The sequence below is a fragment of the Megalops cyprinoides genome, chromosome 16 (assembly GCF_013368585.1).
Source record: "Megalops cyprinoides isolate fMegCyp1 chromosome 16, fMegCyp1.pri, whole genome shotgun sequence".
NCBI lineage: Eukaryota > Metazoa > Chordata > Actinopteri > Elopiformes > Megalopidae > Megalops > Megalops cyprinoides.
In genome coordinates this window covers 24,346,399-24,363,272 of record NC_050598.1, presented here as the reverse complement: position 1 = coordinate 24,363,272, position 16,874 = coordinate 24,346,399, and the positions used below count along the sequence as shown (strand labels likewise).

At 45.0% G+C, this 16,874-nt stretch overlaps 2 protein-coding genes across 2 annotated transcripts; both read left to right on the top strand.

Annotated features, from left to right (window-relative positions):
* The first annotated feature begins 2,314 nt into the window (after positions 1 to 2,314).
* Positions 2,315 to 6,198, top strand: trmt12 (tRNA methyltransferase 12 homolog). The gene is made up of 7 exons (XM_036548953.1): positions 2,315 to 2,409; positions 2,809 to 2,977; positions 3,174 to 3,372; positions 4,090 to 4,240; positions 5,171 to 5,280; positions 5,397 to 5,554; positions 5,726 to 6,198. Exons 1-7 carry the CDS (start codon positions 2,348 to 2,350, stop codon positions 6,149 to 6,151), a joined length of 1,275 nt encoding a protein of 424 aa, XP_036404846.1. The 5' UTR covers positions 2,315 to 2,347; the 3' UTR covers positions 6,152 to 6,198.
* Positions 6,199 to 7,471: 1,273 nt separating this feature from the next.
* sytl4 (synaptotagmin-like 4) lies at positions 7,472 to 16,805 on the top strand. The gene is made up of 17 exons (XM_036548760.1): positions 7,472 to 7,535; positions 11,087 to 11,254; positions 11,332 to 11,547; positions 11,685 to 11,794; positions 12,477 to 12,591; positions 12,715 to 12,849; positions 12,939 to 13,062; positions 13,183 to 13,276; positions 13,382 to 13,488; positions 13,617 to 13,706; positions 13,863 to 14,041; positions 14,819 to 14,921; positions 15,357 to 15,518; positions 15,668 to 15,770; positions 15,876 to 15,987; positions 16,093 to 16,301; positions 16,513 to 16,805. Exons 2-17 carry the CDS (start codon positions 11,136 to 11,138, stop codon positions 16,653 to 16,655), a joined length of 2,121 nt encoding a protein of 706 aa, XP_036404653.1. The 5' UTR covers positions 7,472 to 7,535; positions 11,087 to 11,135; the 3' UTR covers positions 16,656 to 16,805.
* Positions 16,806 to 16,874: the final 69 nt, after the last annotated feature.

The window sequence follows — 16,874 nt, the reverse complement described above, 5'->3', positions numbered from 1 at the left end:
TCATCTGCCGACATACAAATATATAATCATATTGAGTGTGTGTGTGTGTGTGTATGCACATGGTACAGAGCTGTTATCTCTTTGTAGATATGCTAATCCTGAATTGTCACAAATGGAGGATTGCAAAAAAGGACATCACCTATCACTTATCACACATCCAAGTTATGCCTGATCCCCCCCCCCAGCACCACCACCAACAGAATGCAGCATTAATCTTGTATTGTACATGGAAAAATGGGAAAACAATAACCTGAGGGGGTCTTCATTCTCCAGGGAGCTGTCTGCTTCTGAGATATGCCTCATTAGCAGTTGTACAGGGCTGCATGCAAAAAGGCCATTTACCTTTGGCAAAGCAAAACTAGAGAAATATCAAGTAAAATGTTTTTATACAAACTTCAGACATGTGATGCTCTAGGGCTTTATGCAATTACAAGTCTTTTTACATCTCTCTCCTGTTGGAATATTGGATTGGTAGTGAAACTGGTCGATTAAATCTTCCATTTTGAGCCGTACACCCCTCATCATAACTGTTCAGCTGATATAAACAGAAACATGCCGGGAAGGGATCCAAATAAGAAAAATATCACTTTGAGCTACACATGGAGCTGTTGTTGCACATCATGCCTAGATGTCATCTTGTCCTCAAATTACAGAAGTTCATACTCTGGAGCCTTTACATTTTTAAAGACTCAAATGAACCACTCAAATGTACGTACATTACACTGGCATTTGCTTGTCTACAACGATGACACTTATGTAACTTATTTCCTTTTTCTCTCACACAATTGGGAGATACAGAGCAGGAACTACGCAAGTTCATGAATCTGTAAACAGCCACTGGCATAAAGTCAGCCTATCTCTACAGCATTCTTGGGTAAATGGCCTTAATTTGGTGTTGGGTGGTGCTTGTTTGCGAATCATTATTTTTGGACATGATGCTCTAATTTTATTTGCCTGTACATTAATGTGTATGCCATACAGCTCTGTATAATGAACATATGAAAATGTACTTTTATTTTTGTCCATATAAACAATTATTTTGAAAGCATGCAGCTGATGATAAGGACTATCTGCATAGGAAGGGCCCATATAGTGACCAAGCTGGACCTGCTGTTCATCTGAGCGGGATCTAAGGTTTCTGCTGCTAAATCACCAGTCCTGCAGAGGCTGATGTCTGAGGTGTCATCCTCTGTAAATTTTCATGACCGGTGTTAGACCTGTGCTGTGCTGTCTGGCAAACTTGAGGTCTCTGGACTCATGTTTAACACTTTTCTGAATGGAATTTAATATTCTCCTTCAAGCCTCCCACATCAATGGCCACTTGATCCAGTGTCTTGTACATTCCATCAAATTGTAGACAATTCTACACAGCTAGATTTCCTTTTAAAAGAAAGAAAATAGCTGTTACCCTTATCAATTAAGACCTTGTAATGCATACAGCGTGATGCAATGTATATATCATTGAACGGCGATATGTAGGTCTGAGTACTGAAATATTAAATTGTCACTGATTTACTGTATTTCTCCTGGTAAGTTTTGCTGTTTTACTAGCTTGCTGTCGAACAAGTAAGGGATTCTGTAATTTGCTTACCAGTATAATTCGTTGCGTATGGCATACGTTTTTAACAATATATTTTCAAGAGAACGCAACGGTACAGTATTCATAGTATTTCACCAAAAATACGTACCATTTCAAAATCTACTTTATTACTGTGCTGGAAATGTTCTCATTTTTAGCGACGCTTAACTTGCTATCTGGCTCCACACAGCGAGTATGAAACGATATTACACCATGTCTGGATGCTTGTTATGTTGCTTTGGATAATAAATGACAGGGTGTGTGCTACTGTTTCTTGGCCATAAAAAAAAATCTTATTTCCACGAAATTCTCTAATCTCTGACTTTCTATTTATTCCTTACCTGTATTTGTCTTCAGAGCACACCACTTGCTACGAATAAAGTTGTCCAGTTCAAAATGGTACGACATCCAAAATATTCCGGAGAGAAAACATTAGCTGTTTGTTAAACAACTTGACTTAAGATCACTTTACCTATAGATTTGTGCTGACTGCGAAATAATTTGCATTAACAAATCGTGATCTAGTAATGTTACACATTACAAAAGTGTAATAGTCGTAGGTTGAAGCTCATTTCCTATTGACCATACTGTAACTCCACCTACGATGTTGCAGAAATGGTTCAGTAGCTAGCTAACAACCGAATTAATTTGAGTAGTATAGTATACTTGAGTCCTAAAATGTTGGAAGCTTGAACCTAAATAAATAGATGATTATTTTCTACTTTCTACGATTTATTTTCTATTTTCTGACTATTTTCTTAGCTTTTTATGCAAAGAATGAATGGCGTTCCCGCTCTGAAGGTACCGCAGCGGTTTGCACAAACTTACAGGTGAGCAAGTTTCTACAGCTAGACGGGTACTTTCAATTGCAGAGCATCATTATATCTGGCAACTTCAAATGCATTCGTAACTAGTTTCTGTAAAAAGGGAATCATCCACACATTTGCAGCTTGCTTCACGTGGGCATCTTATCTCGCTTGCGAGTTACCTGTCATTTTGATTAAAAGTAACTCACTAGTTAGCTGCACATAAATGCTCACGTGTTCAAACACATTGAGGATATACGGGTGGAGTATGTCATGTCAGAGTATTTTATGGGGCTTGTTGTAACCCGTTATGGTTTCACAGTGAACAGTACTCATTCCCCACGAAATTGGACCCAGACATCACAACACGTTAAAAGGAATCACATGGTGTCGTTGCTTAAACGTGACAATGTCGTCTCACAGAAAGCACCTGGAAGCGCAAGGTGTCTGGGAACCAAGATTCCTTGTGCAGAAGAATTCCGACGGTACAGTCGCCCTGCCCATCTTGCCAGCCTGCTTACCAGAGCTTGATCTGCTTTCTCTCCCCCTCACTGTGGCGCCTGGCAGCACTTGCTCCCTCGTTTATATCCAGGTAAAGGCACCTCTGCATATAGCATCACAGCAATTCCCTTTACCAGCTGCAGTCATGTGACAATCTCTTAATCCAGTTGGTGACTGACCATTAGAGTACACTACAAGAAGTGCTTGTCCTTTCATCACACATGTGCCTTGTCGTTCAGGTGATGCAATGGGCACCAGTGTTTTTTTTTTTTTTCGTTTCACAACAGGAGCCTACCCCGTCTAAGAAGGAGAGAGTCACATCTAGCAGTAACAAGCTTGTGGAGGCCCTGCAGGACCTGCTGGCATCACATGGGGAGACGTGGAGTGAGGACCTAAGAGAGGACATTCCACACTCTTGGCAGCACCATGGAGACCTGATTCTGCTTGGGGAGGGCTGCTTCTCTCAGCACATCTGGAAGAGTATGGGTAAGCTACAGGGCAAAGCATAGCATTGCTGGACTCCACCTGCAACACCAATGGAATAGCCTACCAAGATTCCAAGTGGAACACAAGTCTCCTAGGGCCAGTTTCACAAATAGGGATTGAAGCTAGTCCTAGACTAAGAGGTTCTTCTCAATGGAAATGTCCATTAAAAGAAATGTCTTAGTCTACAACTAGGTTTTAATCCTTGTCTGTGAAACCACTCACCACAGTGCTAGACTAGCTCCAGTCAATCAGCAAGACAAGCCTAGCTAGGCTGAGAGGCCTTTCAGTCTTATGTAGCTTAATATTTCACAGCAGTGTTGAACTAGCAAAAAGTGTCTTTTTGTTTTAACCTTTTTTTAGAAAGTGGGGTAATTGTTACCTGTCTGATTTATAAATCTCAAATTATGTACAATGAAGCAGCCAAGACATTGTGAGGGAAAAAAATCTAGGGCTCTTCTCTAAATAAACTATGGTAGTTAACCTAGGGACTATATAACATTAGCATTTAACATATCTCTTTTGGAGCTTTAAGTTATATTTAAACTTTTAAGGAAATGGCTTTTTCAAAATAAACAGAGAATGGTTTGGTCCCTTTAACAAGTAAATGACCCTTAACAGGGTATTTTTGCATTTATGTTCATATACCACAGATGTCTTTGAACTATGTTTTTTGCTAAAAAGTCTCAGCCTGTGTTGAACCAGACTGATCCATTTCAGGCAAGGAGCTGTGGCAGGCAGTGGCCCATGGACTGGGAGCCAAGAGGCTGGCACAAATGGGACGAATTTCCAGCGATGGGTTCAGGACACCTGTGGTGACCATGTTGTTGGGAGAGGACAGCTTGGTCACACACGTGGACAATAGAATAAGGTCAAGCAAATACAGCACTTCACTCCCTCTTGGATTCTTGTAAAAGAAATTATCTTTTTTCAGCAAGTGTTATGACAATGATTACTGCTTATTTGGACAATTATTACACAATGATTATAGCTTCTTCTGCTCAAACTGCAGCATACGTTTTCCTCTTCATGAAAGATATTGAACTGAAATTTATGTAGATGCCTTTTAAGAGTATCTGTGTACTAGGCACTTCAGAGACCACCAGTGATAGTGTACTTCTCCAGGAGGCATACCGTTTGATGCCAGAATGTGTTTATCAGAGAGCAAAATCAGATATTGAAAGCAATATCAACAGAGATGCACGTCAGAGCATATATGCCAATGGTAATCTAATGAAGATTAATCAGATTACCCAGAAACCCAATGCTTTAATATCCCTTAAAAATTCTGATTGAGTTAATTTAATGTCAATGTAATATTGATGTATTCTTTCCAACAGATCCTTCAGGGGCTGAAACTTTGTCTGAAATGCAGTTAATAGTTCATAAAGCCTGGTAATGTTATTGCAGTACCTTTGAGTATAAGCAGAATAATTCAGTTGGAAAACAGTTTGTGGATTTTATGTCCAAACAAAGCAGGTAGAGATGAGGTATAGTTTGCTTGCTAAACAAGCTTTGCGGAATAAGTTAGAAATTTCCGAAGTAAGGGATATTACCGGAACATTGATATATGGCTCCCATTAAGTTTTATTGTAGGGTGAGCAAACAAATGTGCAGTATTTCAACCATTATGTGAGCCTCCTAAGGGCCTGTGAAGCCTCATTGTTATCTGAAGACTACTTAAACGAGGTATCATTCAGCAAAAATGGTCTCATTCATTAGAAATCCAAGACACCGCTGGCTCCATGGCAAATCTGTTGTGACAGAATGGGCATCTGTACTCAACATACCTGTTTCACAGGTATGAATTCGATGTGACCAAGTGCATGTTCTCCTGTGGAAACATCACAGAGAAGCTCAGGATTGCCTCGTTTGACTGCAGCGGAGAGACAGTGGTGGATCTGTATGCTGGTAATAAAAAAGTTCTTATAACATCTTTGAGTATATGCATTTACTCACTGTATATAGTTAAACTTGACCAGAGCATCAGCATTGCTACCATTATGCACTGTTACTTTCCCTTGCAGGTATTGGCTACTTCACCCTCCCGTACTTAGTGCACGCAGGGGCAGCCCATGTACATGCTTGTGAATGGAACCCCCATGCTGTGAAGGCCCTTAAGAGAAACCTGGAGCTCAACAGAGTGTCCGAGCGCTGCACTGTCCATGAGGGGGACAACAGACAGGTGAGGGCTGTTCATGTTAATAGTGAGGATGTCTTATGAGCATACCAGCATAAGTGGTATTGAAGGCGGGCCACCTTTCTTTCTGGAATGGTCTGACTGCCTATTGCCGCCGCGCAATGAATAGCTATATGAAAAGGGCAGAGACTGACCGGTTTTGGGTGCTCTCAACAGCTTCCGCTGCATGACCTGGCCGACCGGGTGAATTTAGGCCTGATCCCCAGCTCTGAGGACGGCTGGCCCGTGGCGTGCCGGGTTCTGAAGCAGGGGACCGGCGGTGTCCTTCACATTCATCAGAACGTCACCTCGCCCACCAACCCTACGGAGCCTGAGGGGGGTTCCGTCCCGCTCACGACCGGCACAAGCTGCCCGGCTCAGGGACAGGGGACGGGGGTCAGGGTGGGATCCTCTCAGAAGAGCAGCGCAGAGAGAGGGGCGTGGAAGGAATGGGCTGAGGACACGGCCAGCCGCATTGCCTCCCTGCTTCATGATGTTTTGGGCAAGCCCTGGAGGACCAGCATCCAGCACATAGAGCATGTGAAATCATACGCACCTCACATTCATCACCTAGTGCTGGACTTGGAGTGCAGGCCCTGCTGAGGGCTGGGGGCTCCGCTGGAAGTACAGGCACTTCTTCTCCAGAATAAAAGCAATACCAAAACCACATCATTTGTACTAGTCATTGTCTTTTCTTGGAGGATAATCAGTGTAGCAATCCCAAAATTCCTGATGGATAAATCAAGGATGACTGAAAAAAACAGGTGAGGTGAAACTGAAGTTTGAGAGCCTTTCCTGTTTCTAGTTTAAATATTGATGATGTCATATTCCTGTGTCTGAGATACTTAAGTCTTTTGTGACTGGGGGTTACACATCTCGTCTCTGATGACAATGCATAGATAGTTTTTTGTTGGCACAGATTTGACACAGAAATATATTCCATTTCAATTCAGATACCTTGATACACACAGGAGACATACTGCTTAGATCGTCATATGATGGTGGTCATGTTGAATTACTACATGGCTGAATTGCCAAAAACAGCATGCCTTATTGGACCTTATGTTCCACTAGGTACAGTACTTAGTATGTATGAATATCAAACTATGAGCATTGTTAACTTTAAAAAACGAGCAAACACCATGCCACAGCAAAGGATTGCATTAATACAGAAGCTGGTTAAAGATCAATACCATTGTTAGACTTTAAAGCAAATTATTATTTGAAAAATACCAAAGTAGAGTGTTTATGAAACACTCTGACTGTCAGTCTGAAATAGTTAGAAGAATGGCTAATAAAAGCAATAGTATCACTTTAGACCCTGTGGAAGTAAATGTTCATCCTTCTGTAGTAGTTTGTAGTTTTGCACAAATCTGCGTAACACCTTCCTGAAAGTCGAGTCCAACCCACAAAAGGCTGTTTTTACATACTATAGAACATAATAAACATAATATAACGTCTGCCATGTGCTTGCCACCTTGCAGATTTTGTCGGAGACGCTGTGACTGTTCTTACGAAACAAGATATATATTATGTATTGATATTTCGTTATAGTAATATTCAAGACGCAGGCAATTTTACTGGCATAATACCTACATTCAAGTGATTTGATATGGTCTTAAAAGAAGATGTGTGATCACAAACGAAGGGTTAATGTATTTCACTCTGAATTCAATCACTGCCGTCTGGATTGTTGTGATGGGCAAGAGTGGAACGAACGGAAAAGTGGGTGGGTATGTTTTAAGTTTTGCTGGTAAAACGGAGGGCCAGTACACTGTGATGCACCTGTTTATCACAGGGCGAACGGTTCCACTACCTTAATGCCTCGCTCTTCGCCCTGCGGTCTCGAAAAAAGTTTCCGTATCTTCCGGGAGAAGGGGTTACTTGCCAATGCTAAAAGTCTACCGACTCATTGTGCAGGAAGCGGCGAGAGGGAGAAAGACCTTTGGACTAAGGACGGCTACTGCCTTTTGCAGTGATAACGAACGTAAGTGACTTTCATGGCTTCTTGATAGTTCTAACACGTTCTTTAGTTATGCGCAAAAGAAGCGAACTGTTCATATAGCGTTAGCTTTTCAGTTACTGTTGTAACTCCAAACGTTGCCCGAAATCCGGCAGGAACAGGATACGTTTATTTTCTTTGAGATGGAATGTCGCTCACGGGATTTATTCGCTAGATTTTGTCTCATTTATTTCATCAGTTAAACCCTTTCTTGACGCGTCTTGGTGTTCAATGTACACAAATACAGCACTTCACTCCCTCTTGAGTTCTTGTAACAGAAATTATCTTTTTTAGACAATTATTACACAATGATTATAGCTTCTTCTGCTCAAACTGCAACATACGTTTTCCTCTTCACAAAAAAATATTTCTTCATATTTCAATATTTCACCCTTTCTTGACGCACATGGTGTTAAATGTCTACATATTGAACATACACTTCTAACTATTTAAAGATGCACGATGAAGGTGCAGTGTAAGTTTTCAGCAAACGATCAAAGTGAAGAAAAAATAGTTTTTTTTTAAACTATATATTCTATATGTAGCTGGCATGAGGACCTTATTGTTTACAAAATGTATTGGTGAACGATTTTGGGAAAAAAAAGTTCTTAGCTTATTTAAGAAAGAAACAGACGTTCATTTTCCTCGATTATACTAAGTTCTCTAGTTTCTCGGATAGATGAAAATAGTATTTTTACATTGCCTATTTGGAAGCATATAGCTAGGTCATTTTGTATTATAGTAAACCTAGAGAAAAAGAAAAACCCAGTCCGACTACGGCGGTGCATAGTAACCGCTAATGCTTGCTTAAGTTAGATATGTTTATGGAGAGGAACAGATTTAAATGTGTATTCGTTCCATGATTGATGTTTCCTGCCTTGTAAAGGAACCCGAGAAGAGCTAGGCTGCATCCTCTCATTTCCTGACGTCATTAATCTTATTTATGAAGATGACATTTCTATCCTCCTGACTCTCGGCTTCTCCTGTTTTGTTTTGATGATGTGCATATCTTGATAGCCATCGAACCACTACACTCCCAACTCACCCAAACGCTCCCCAAATGTACCCCTGCGATTTTATGTTTCAATTGACCCCTTTTCATGTTAGCACGAATTTTCTTTTGCTGTCATTCCCACGTTATACATGCTCCCATACATCATACACGGATACATCCAGAAAAAAAAATCTTGGCACCAACTCTTAACATTCTCTGCTTTATAACTGGCCTTTTAAATTTGTCTGTTTTTTGTTTGTTTAATGCAATTTATTTTAACCAACATGAAGCTTCGCTTCAAAAAATACCATGCTTGATTTAATCCATTTTTGGTAAGATATTCTACAAGTTGTTGTATGAGCGCATAGATTTCAGAGTGCTATATCTTATAGTTGTAATAATGTGACCCATTGCATTATAGAGGTTTGTCTCCTCATTTACTAATACCCTACTGTTATAACCAGTAAATTTGGGGAAACATTAGACCTGTGATCTTAATATCCTAATCATTGCAAAAAATCTTGGTATCGCTTCATCATCTTAGTATCACTTTATGTGGCCTGACATTTTGCAAATATTTGCCTTCGATATGAACAGCTATTGGTACTAACACCCTATGGAAACAGTGCTGTTATCCCTATTGTGACAATGTCTACAGGGCACTTAAAGCTGCAGTGTCTCTTTCTTTGTACACTTCTTGGATGACATGTCATTACACAAGCATAGTGTCTCTGTGTTTGCAGGCTGTCCCTTTTTTGTTCTGTGGAGACATTTGTGGACTGTTTTTAAGTTGCCACACAAGTTGTGCTGTGAAGTGTGCCGTGTGTGGAAAAAAGGTGTGCTCATGTCTGTCACAGGCTTGGACTGTATCTGCTGCAGGGCTGTAGACAGCACGATTATCTGATGTTAATAAATGGGTTAACAGGAGCACTCCACCCATAGCTGTGTCTTTAAAGGGTGGGAACATCGAGATACGCTGAGCTTCTATTATTTTTCCAGTTCCATACCAACCTTTTAACCTGGCAGAAAATGTTACAGACCAGCTTCTTGTTTTTCCTTCTGCTGTGAGCTGTGACCCGAGGATCCGGGTCGGGGTTAGTCATCATTTTAAAAAATGGCATCTTGGCTTCCTGCCCGTTAGTGTCTGCTTCTATGTAGTTTAACACAGATAGCTCTCCTGTGCCCCTCAGAAACGGCGTGCATCGTGATTCCTTTGTGCTCACGGAATCCTACTGTTAGAATTAATGAGTGATTGACACTTCGCCTTTCGACTGCCACCTGTAGAGAGAGCATGTCGGGTGCGAGTTAGCGCCTGCAGTTACCGTGAGATCTCCGATTCTGTGCATGTTTTGTTTTTCGGTGCCTGTCCCTGTAATGCTGGCGCATCCGGCCTGTGTGGAATTTTCTAGTGGAGACGTGAAGCGGGTGACAGCTCCAGACTGCAGGCCCTCACAGAGCCCGGGCTCTGCGGATGGGCAGTTGGCCGGCTGCGATCCCCCGAAGTCACCGCCTGTCACCGGCGTCGCCTTAATTAGCGACCTCCAGCGGGGAGGCGCGAGGCAGCTGTGAGAGGCGGGAGGGGAAGGGAAAGGTCACAATCCCGCGGAGGGTCTGTGTGTCATTCCTGCCTCTGTCTCCCCGGCTCCGCGGACCTCCTCCTCCTCACACCGGGGCTCCCGCTGTTTGTACACACATGGTCTCCCACTGCAGTCAGCCATCACACTGGGTGCCATTGTTACCGCGCTTATTTGCCGGTGCCAGGGGTTGTATAACTGCCCTCTTCTGGATGAAATATTAACACCATGGCTGGGTAAATTAACCACATTGAGTCTTTTGGTTTATCTTTATTTTGAGTCCATTGTTTTTGGACATTTTTTTCTGCATGATACTACAGTTGTGTTGCAGACACTCTTATTCAGAGCAGATTATACAGCTTGCATGTCAACTGTTTATACAATGAGACAATTTTGGAGAAGTACATTAGTTAAGGGTACAACAGCAGAGCTCCCCTGGGGAGTCAAACTAGCAGTATTTGGGGTTGCGAGTCCTGCTCCTTACCACTGTGTCACAGTCCTGATGCAGTGTGTTACTGTGCACTCTGAAGTGTGCAGGGAGTGTCTGTTGTCATTGTGCGTCACCGCATCCGCAGTCTCCTCTCCTCCACCTCCTCCTCCTCCTCCTGTGGTCACTTTGGCACACAATCCACATGGCAGCAGATATTAAAGTGGTTATTTATAAGAGGCTCATTGATTTATTTGTGTTAATCTGTCACGGTGCTGGGAGGGGCGTGTACTCTGTCTCCTCAGTGAGATGTGAGGCTGAGGAGGGCGTGTGCTGTGTTCACGGTGCTCTGTGTGGAACACCAGAGGGAGAGAGAGGGAGCTGACGCAGAGGAACCTACACTAAAAATTCCTGACACTCTAGTTATTTTATCACCGACCACAGATTTGTTATTAATATTTCAGTTACACCAGATAAACAGCAGATGTTTCTTGTTGTGATTAATCTTTTGAAATTGTCCAATATGCTGTTGGGATTCTAGGATACCTGTCCTTTTTCGTGGAGGACGAGGTCAGAGGTCAAAGGTGAAGATGCTGGAGAGCGTGGAGATGATCAACCTGGCGTTCCTGACGGACTCGGAGCGGGAGGTGATCCTGGAGGTGCTCCGGCGGGACGAGGAGCTGAGGCATGCTGAGGAGCAGCGTGTACGGTGAGACCCTTTTTCGGTCCCCCCCCGGAGAGGGCGTGTGCGTGACCGTGATGTGGCCGTGTCTCTGTGCTCGGCAGGCGGCTGAAGGTGGAGCTGCTCGAAATCCGGAGAAAGGGAGCCAAGCGCAGCAGCGGGAACTACAGCGAACGCAGCTGCGGGCGCTGTCAAGAGCCGCTGGGTCGCTTGGCAACCGGCACCAGCCAGTGCCATGGCTGCAACCACCAAGTGTGCCGAAACTGCCGCACTGTCCACCCCAATGAATCCTGGTTGTGCAGCGTGTGCGCAAAGGAGGCGTGAGTGACTGCCTTATGGGTACACAGTGAGAAAATGATGGCCTAAAGTACCGTAGATGTGGTACAATGAATAGCGTTACACTGGGAAATGCGGGCGAACGTTTTGTGCTTTAAAGATGAACTTGTTTATTTTTCAGGGATCTGAAGAAGAGTACTGGAGACTGGTTCTATGACCAGCGAGTGAACCGTTTCTCAAATACACCTGGACATGACATAGTGAGAAGCTCCCTGAAGAAGAGGCCTCCATGTGAGTACAGGACATAGACATAGGCAGTTACTGTAGGAAGGGAGGGATATCAGGTCCAATTTAAGTGCTTTTTTCCCATTCATGTATCACTGTCACTGAACTGAACACTGTTGTCACTCTCGTGACATCCATGGAATTGTGCAGAAGTGCAATCCTCTGATACTCACACACCAACTAAAGTGTTTTTCACACTGTAAGTTGCCCATTGCACTACAGTGAGCTAAGCACCAGTTTCAGGATGGGTGCAACTTCACTAACAGAGCATCTCGCAGGTGCCAGGTGAGTCGGTGTCCAAGAGCAGTGATATGAGGAACCCTTGCCGACCCCTGTCTCAGGTGGAACAAAGCCGATTGGCTCTCGGTCATTATTAGCTGATGGCATTTCGGGGATCAAACCCAGGCCATAGCACTCTGCTTGCACTCAAAGTGAGTGCCTTAGCCACTGAGCTACTGGGTGCCTTTTTTGATTGATTTGCAGCATTGCCAAAACCCCCAGTCTCTTACTACTCCTCATTACAGATGGGAGTGATGGAGTGATCTGTGCAAGCTTGAAACAGGCATGCCTCCATTTGTTCCGTTAATTAAGCGGAACCATACTATGTTATTTTCATTGGAATATAGTAGAGGTTTCTCTGCCTGCTGTCTGGCCTCTCCAAGGCTAACAGCGGGCTGTTCCATTTCAGTGAAGAAGCGAGAGACGGTTGGGGAGGTTCTCCTACAGAACAAAGCGATGAACCCCAGCCATCCCTCCCCGCTGCCCCGCCCAAGAGTGAAGGACCTGGTGGCCAATGAGAAGACGTGAGAAACCTACATGCCACTCCTGGGGAAAACTGGGGATTTACGTGCAAACTTAAACTGTAACTGTGGTTCAGTAGTGGGTAGACTTGGGTAATGGTCCCCACTGCACCTCCTGTGTTTCAGTGTCTCCTCTGAGCTGGCGAACCCCCCCGAGGCTCGGGAGCAGCAGCGCAGTGACACCGAGTCGGCAGAGAAGGCCAGCCTGAGCAGCCTCAAAACTGACACAGAGTCCTCCCGCGGGACACCCGTCCTGCCACGGTAAGATCAGCCTGGCTCTGGGGGTGAGCCGCGTTCTGCACAGCCCTCGAGGGAGGGCACGGCAGCCTCAGCTTGCATTTGTCTCTCAGGAGAGATGGAGAGGCGGAGGGAGAGTCGACAGCCAAATCCAGTCCCGCGGGGTCCTGTGTATCCACTCTGACCGTCCCCATCAAAGCAGAGGACACCTCCAGCCATTCTTCAAACATAGAAACAGTGAGATACCGCCCACACCTCCGCTCAGCTAGAATGCTTTCATCTCAGACTAACTTGTCACGGACTGGGTAAGTCACACCTGACCATCTTGTCACACCTGACCCTCTTGTTTTCCTCCAGGTCGTACGGCTGCGTGGAATTCCCTTACCAGGGCTGGTAGCTGAGGATGGTGGGCTGTTCAAGAGGAGCATCAAGAGAGTCCAGAAACCTTCGGGTAAGGGCCGAGGCTTTTTACTGTTCACGTTTGAAAGTTTGAATCGTGCCATGTAAAGAAAGGCTTGTATAATTTGAGGAACTCTGTTTGTATCGTGACGCTCAGACTACAGTCGGCCCACCTCGGTGCTGGACCTTCGTGAGGGTGGTGCAGAGGCCACAGGAACCACCATGGGGGACAGAAGCAAGTCGGTGCCTGGGCTTAACATGCAGGTGAGGTGGGAAAGCAGATTAGGAAACAAGAAGCAATACAAACAGTTTTGGAGAACACATTTTGCAATCTCTCCCATGTGGACACCAGCCACACTATTGTGGGAATTCACACAGCACTGTGGTTGCAGGAGGAAGAGGAGGAAGAGGACATAGACAGTTTGGTGGAGATCCACAGAAAAACGACTGGCAGCAGTACATTAAGCCTTCGCAGCTCCAAGGTAATCCCTTGGAAACCTCATTTCACTTCAACTGCATGACAGCCAAATGTGTATTTACAGGCAGCATAAGCAGCCTGTCTGTTCATTTATCAGTGTGGTGGGCGAGAGTCATGTGACTCACCAGAGCTGTCCTGATTGGCTGTGTGTTTTTCCCAGAGCACACTGGGCAGTCTGATGAGTGTGTACAGCGAGGCTGGAGATTACGACACCGTGGAGGTTAGTGGAAATATTGCATTCTCCCTGAGCTACGATGAACGCACCCAGACCCTCTCCGTCCTCGTCAAGGACTGCAGCGGCCTGGCCTACGGAGACTCAGCCAAACAGCGCTCCAACCCGTGAGTGTGGAGGTCCAGCTACTTCCAACTTGGCATGTCAGAAGCAATCAACATTTTTAAATACCGGGAATTTGTGTTCAGCTGTGTATCATGGCAAATAATGGATTTCAAGCTCTCCAGGATGTTGTAAATGACTCTCAGCTGCCCACATGGACAGCACATGTTTCTCCATTAGGCAGCAGGAAAGAGACACTCCTGATGGTAAACGCCTTGGGCTCTCTGATCAGTGACTTCTTCGTCATCATTCAATCTGCACTTACTTTATGTTAAAAAAAGCAGTTAACGTGGACCCTGCAGAACATCTCTAATACTCGTATGTACTTGTATCAATTATGAAGCCGGTACATAAAATTGGGTCATTAGGGTGCTGAGATAGTAAGTGTATATATAAGAATATGACTAAGCAGGTATTAACCAGATCAACATGTAAATGATACTTTATGATAAATGTTAGGTGAAAAATAATAGATGTCATTTTAGAGTATTTTGGTATTAACATGGAGCATCCCTTTATTAACGTGGTGCCTGCCTTTAGACAGAGACAAGTCCATATGAGGAGTGCATAGCAGTGATTTGGTTTTGGCTGTCACCTGTTAATTCTACCACTCATTAGTACTTCACGTTTCAGTTTAAGCTTCGGAATACATAAATATATCTCTCCCAGATGTATAAATTTGTCTTACATATTTGTGGGAGAGGAAAACTATTCCCTGTGGTCAGATGAACATACAACAGATAAATTGCATTAAGCACCTCTGTATCTGCTGTCTGCTGCAGGTATGTCAAGTGCTACTTGCTCCCAGACAAGTCTCGCCAGAGCAAGAGGAAAACTACAACCAAGCGCAACACCATCAACCCTGTCTACAATGAAACCCTGAAGGTAGCTTGTACAAGACAGACAAAAATCATTGTAATCATAGGGAATGTATTGACTCTTTGGCTCTAGCCTTAATTGTACATCCCTGAATCCTTGTCCTGCATAATGGTAGATCATTAAGAAAGCATTGTTTGCCAGAGGTGCACACAGTTACATTGATACTGACATTCAGGAGAAGGGAATTCATGACAAGCATGAGCAACAGGCAAATATTGATTTTTATCCCCGCCCTTTGTTCATCCAGAGTGTAAACGCCTCACACTGAAGATATGGCAAACGTGAGAGTTGGTGGGTGGAGGCAGTCAGCTCCTGGAAGGCATTGCGGGTTTTACTCTGTGTGGGTGCAGCAGTGTCTCTGTCGGTTTTTCTAATAACCGCACCACCTGTTCTGTGCCTGTTCTGTGCCCCGCTGGCCTGTGGCCTCCGGCTGTGCTGCAGTACTCCATCACCCACTCCCAGCTGCTCACGCGGTCCCTGCAGCTGTCCGTGTGGCACCATGACCGCTTCGGCCGAAACGCTTTCCTGGGGGAGGTGGACCTCCCGCTCGACAGCAGGAACCTGACCTCTGCCCACGAGGAGCGCGTGGCACTCAGGGGAAAGGTATGCTTTTCGAGATTCACTCCCCAGTGCCCCCCCCCCCCCCCCCCCCCCACCCCCCTTGTTGGCTTTGAGTACATGGCTGCATTACCACAGTGTGCCAGGACTAAGGTTTTTCCTGTTGTTAATCTGAGCTGTTATCCTTGCCAAAGGTGGCCGCCTCGCTCGCTTCTGCCTTCGCTCAGTACAAAGGAGAGCTGGTGATTTCCCTGAAGTACGTCTCTGCAAATGAGCCGCCGACGGACAAGGCAAAAGGTAGGGGCGCGGAGACATAACACAATGGAGTGCATCACCTCGCTGCCTGACCTTTGAACCCAATTGTTGCAAGTGCTGGCATGACACGGATTTTCATCTCCCAAGGCAAGAAGAAGAAGAAGGAGGAGGAGGGTGGAGAGCTGCATGTCCTGATCAAAGAGGCGAAGAACCTGACAGCGATGAAAGCTGGAGGCACGTCGGATTCCTTTGTCAAGGGGTGAGAGGCTGTCACTGCTCAGTTTTTTGTACTCTCACTGCACAAGAATCGGTCAATGCAGGGGGTCAGCGCCAACCGCTTATTCCTCCCACTGTGTCCACTCAGGTATTTGCTGCCGTCTAAGACCAAGGCCACCAAGAGGAAGACCCCGGTGGTGAAGAAAACTCTGAACCCGCACTACGACCACACGTTCGTTTACAAGGACCTGACCCTGGATCAGCTGAAGGGCATGTGTCTGGAGCTGACCGTGTGGGACCGCGAGGCCATGTCCAGCAACGACTTCCTGGGCGGAGTCCGTCTGACTTCTGGAGGAGGTGAGATACCACCCGGGGGTCTGACAGCACCGCCACATGATGACACCGAAAGTATTTTCATAGATACACAGGTGTACAAAAAACCTACAAAGGCTGCTTCCAAATATAGAAGTTTCTCTGAACATACATGCACACTATACCAGCTAGCTCACAGCTGTACAGCAGGAGGTGCTGATCCTGTGGGTGACTGTGCTTTCTGCTGTTCCTCCAGGTGCAGAGCAGGGAGCAGCCACAGGGTGGACAGGGGACTCCACTGGGGAGGAGGTGTGTCTGTGGCAGAAGATGATGCAGTACCCTGACTCGTGGGCAGAGGGCACTCTTCCACTGCGGTCCTCCATGGGTAAGGGCAAGTGAGATCATCAGCCCACTGTGTGAGAGAGGAGGGGGAGCAGATTGCAGACACAGAGATGCTCCTTTATTCATTTCAGTTACTGTACTGACTGCCATCAGTTCTGTACTCTGTGAACCTCTTCATTTTATTGGAGCTGTGACTGAATCCTTATGCTGGCCCAGAGTACCTTGTATTTTATGCATTTTATGTATTTTATGTATATTTTAACTGCGCTTCAAAAA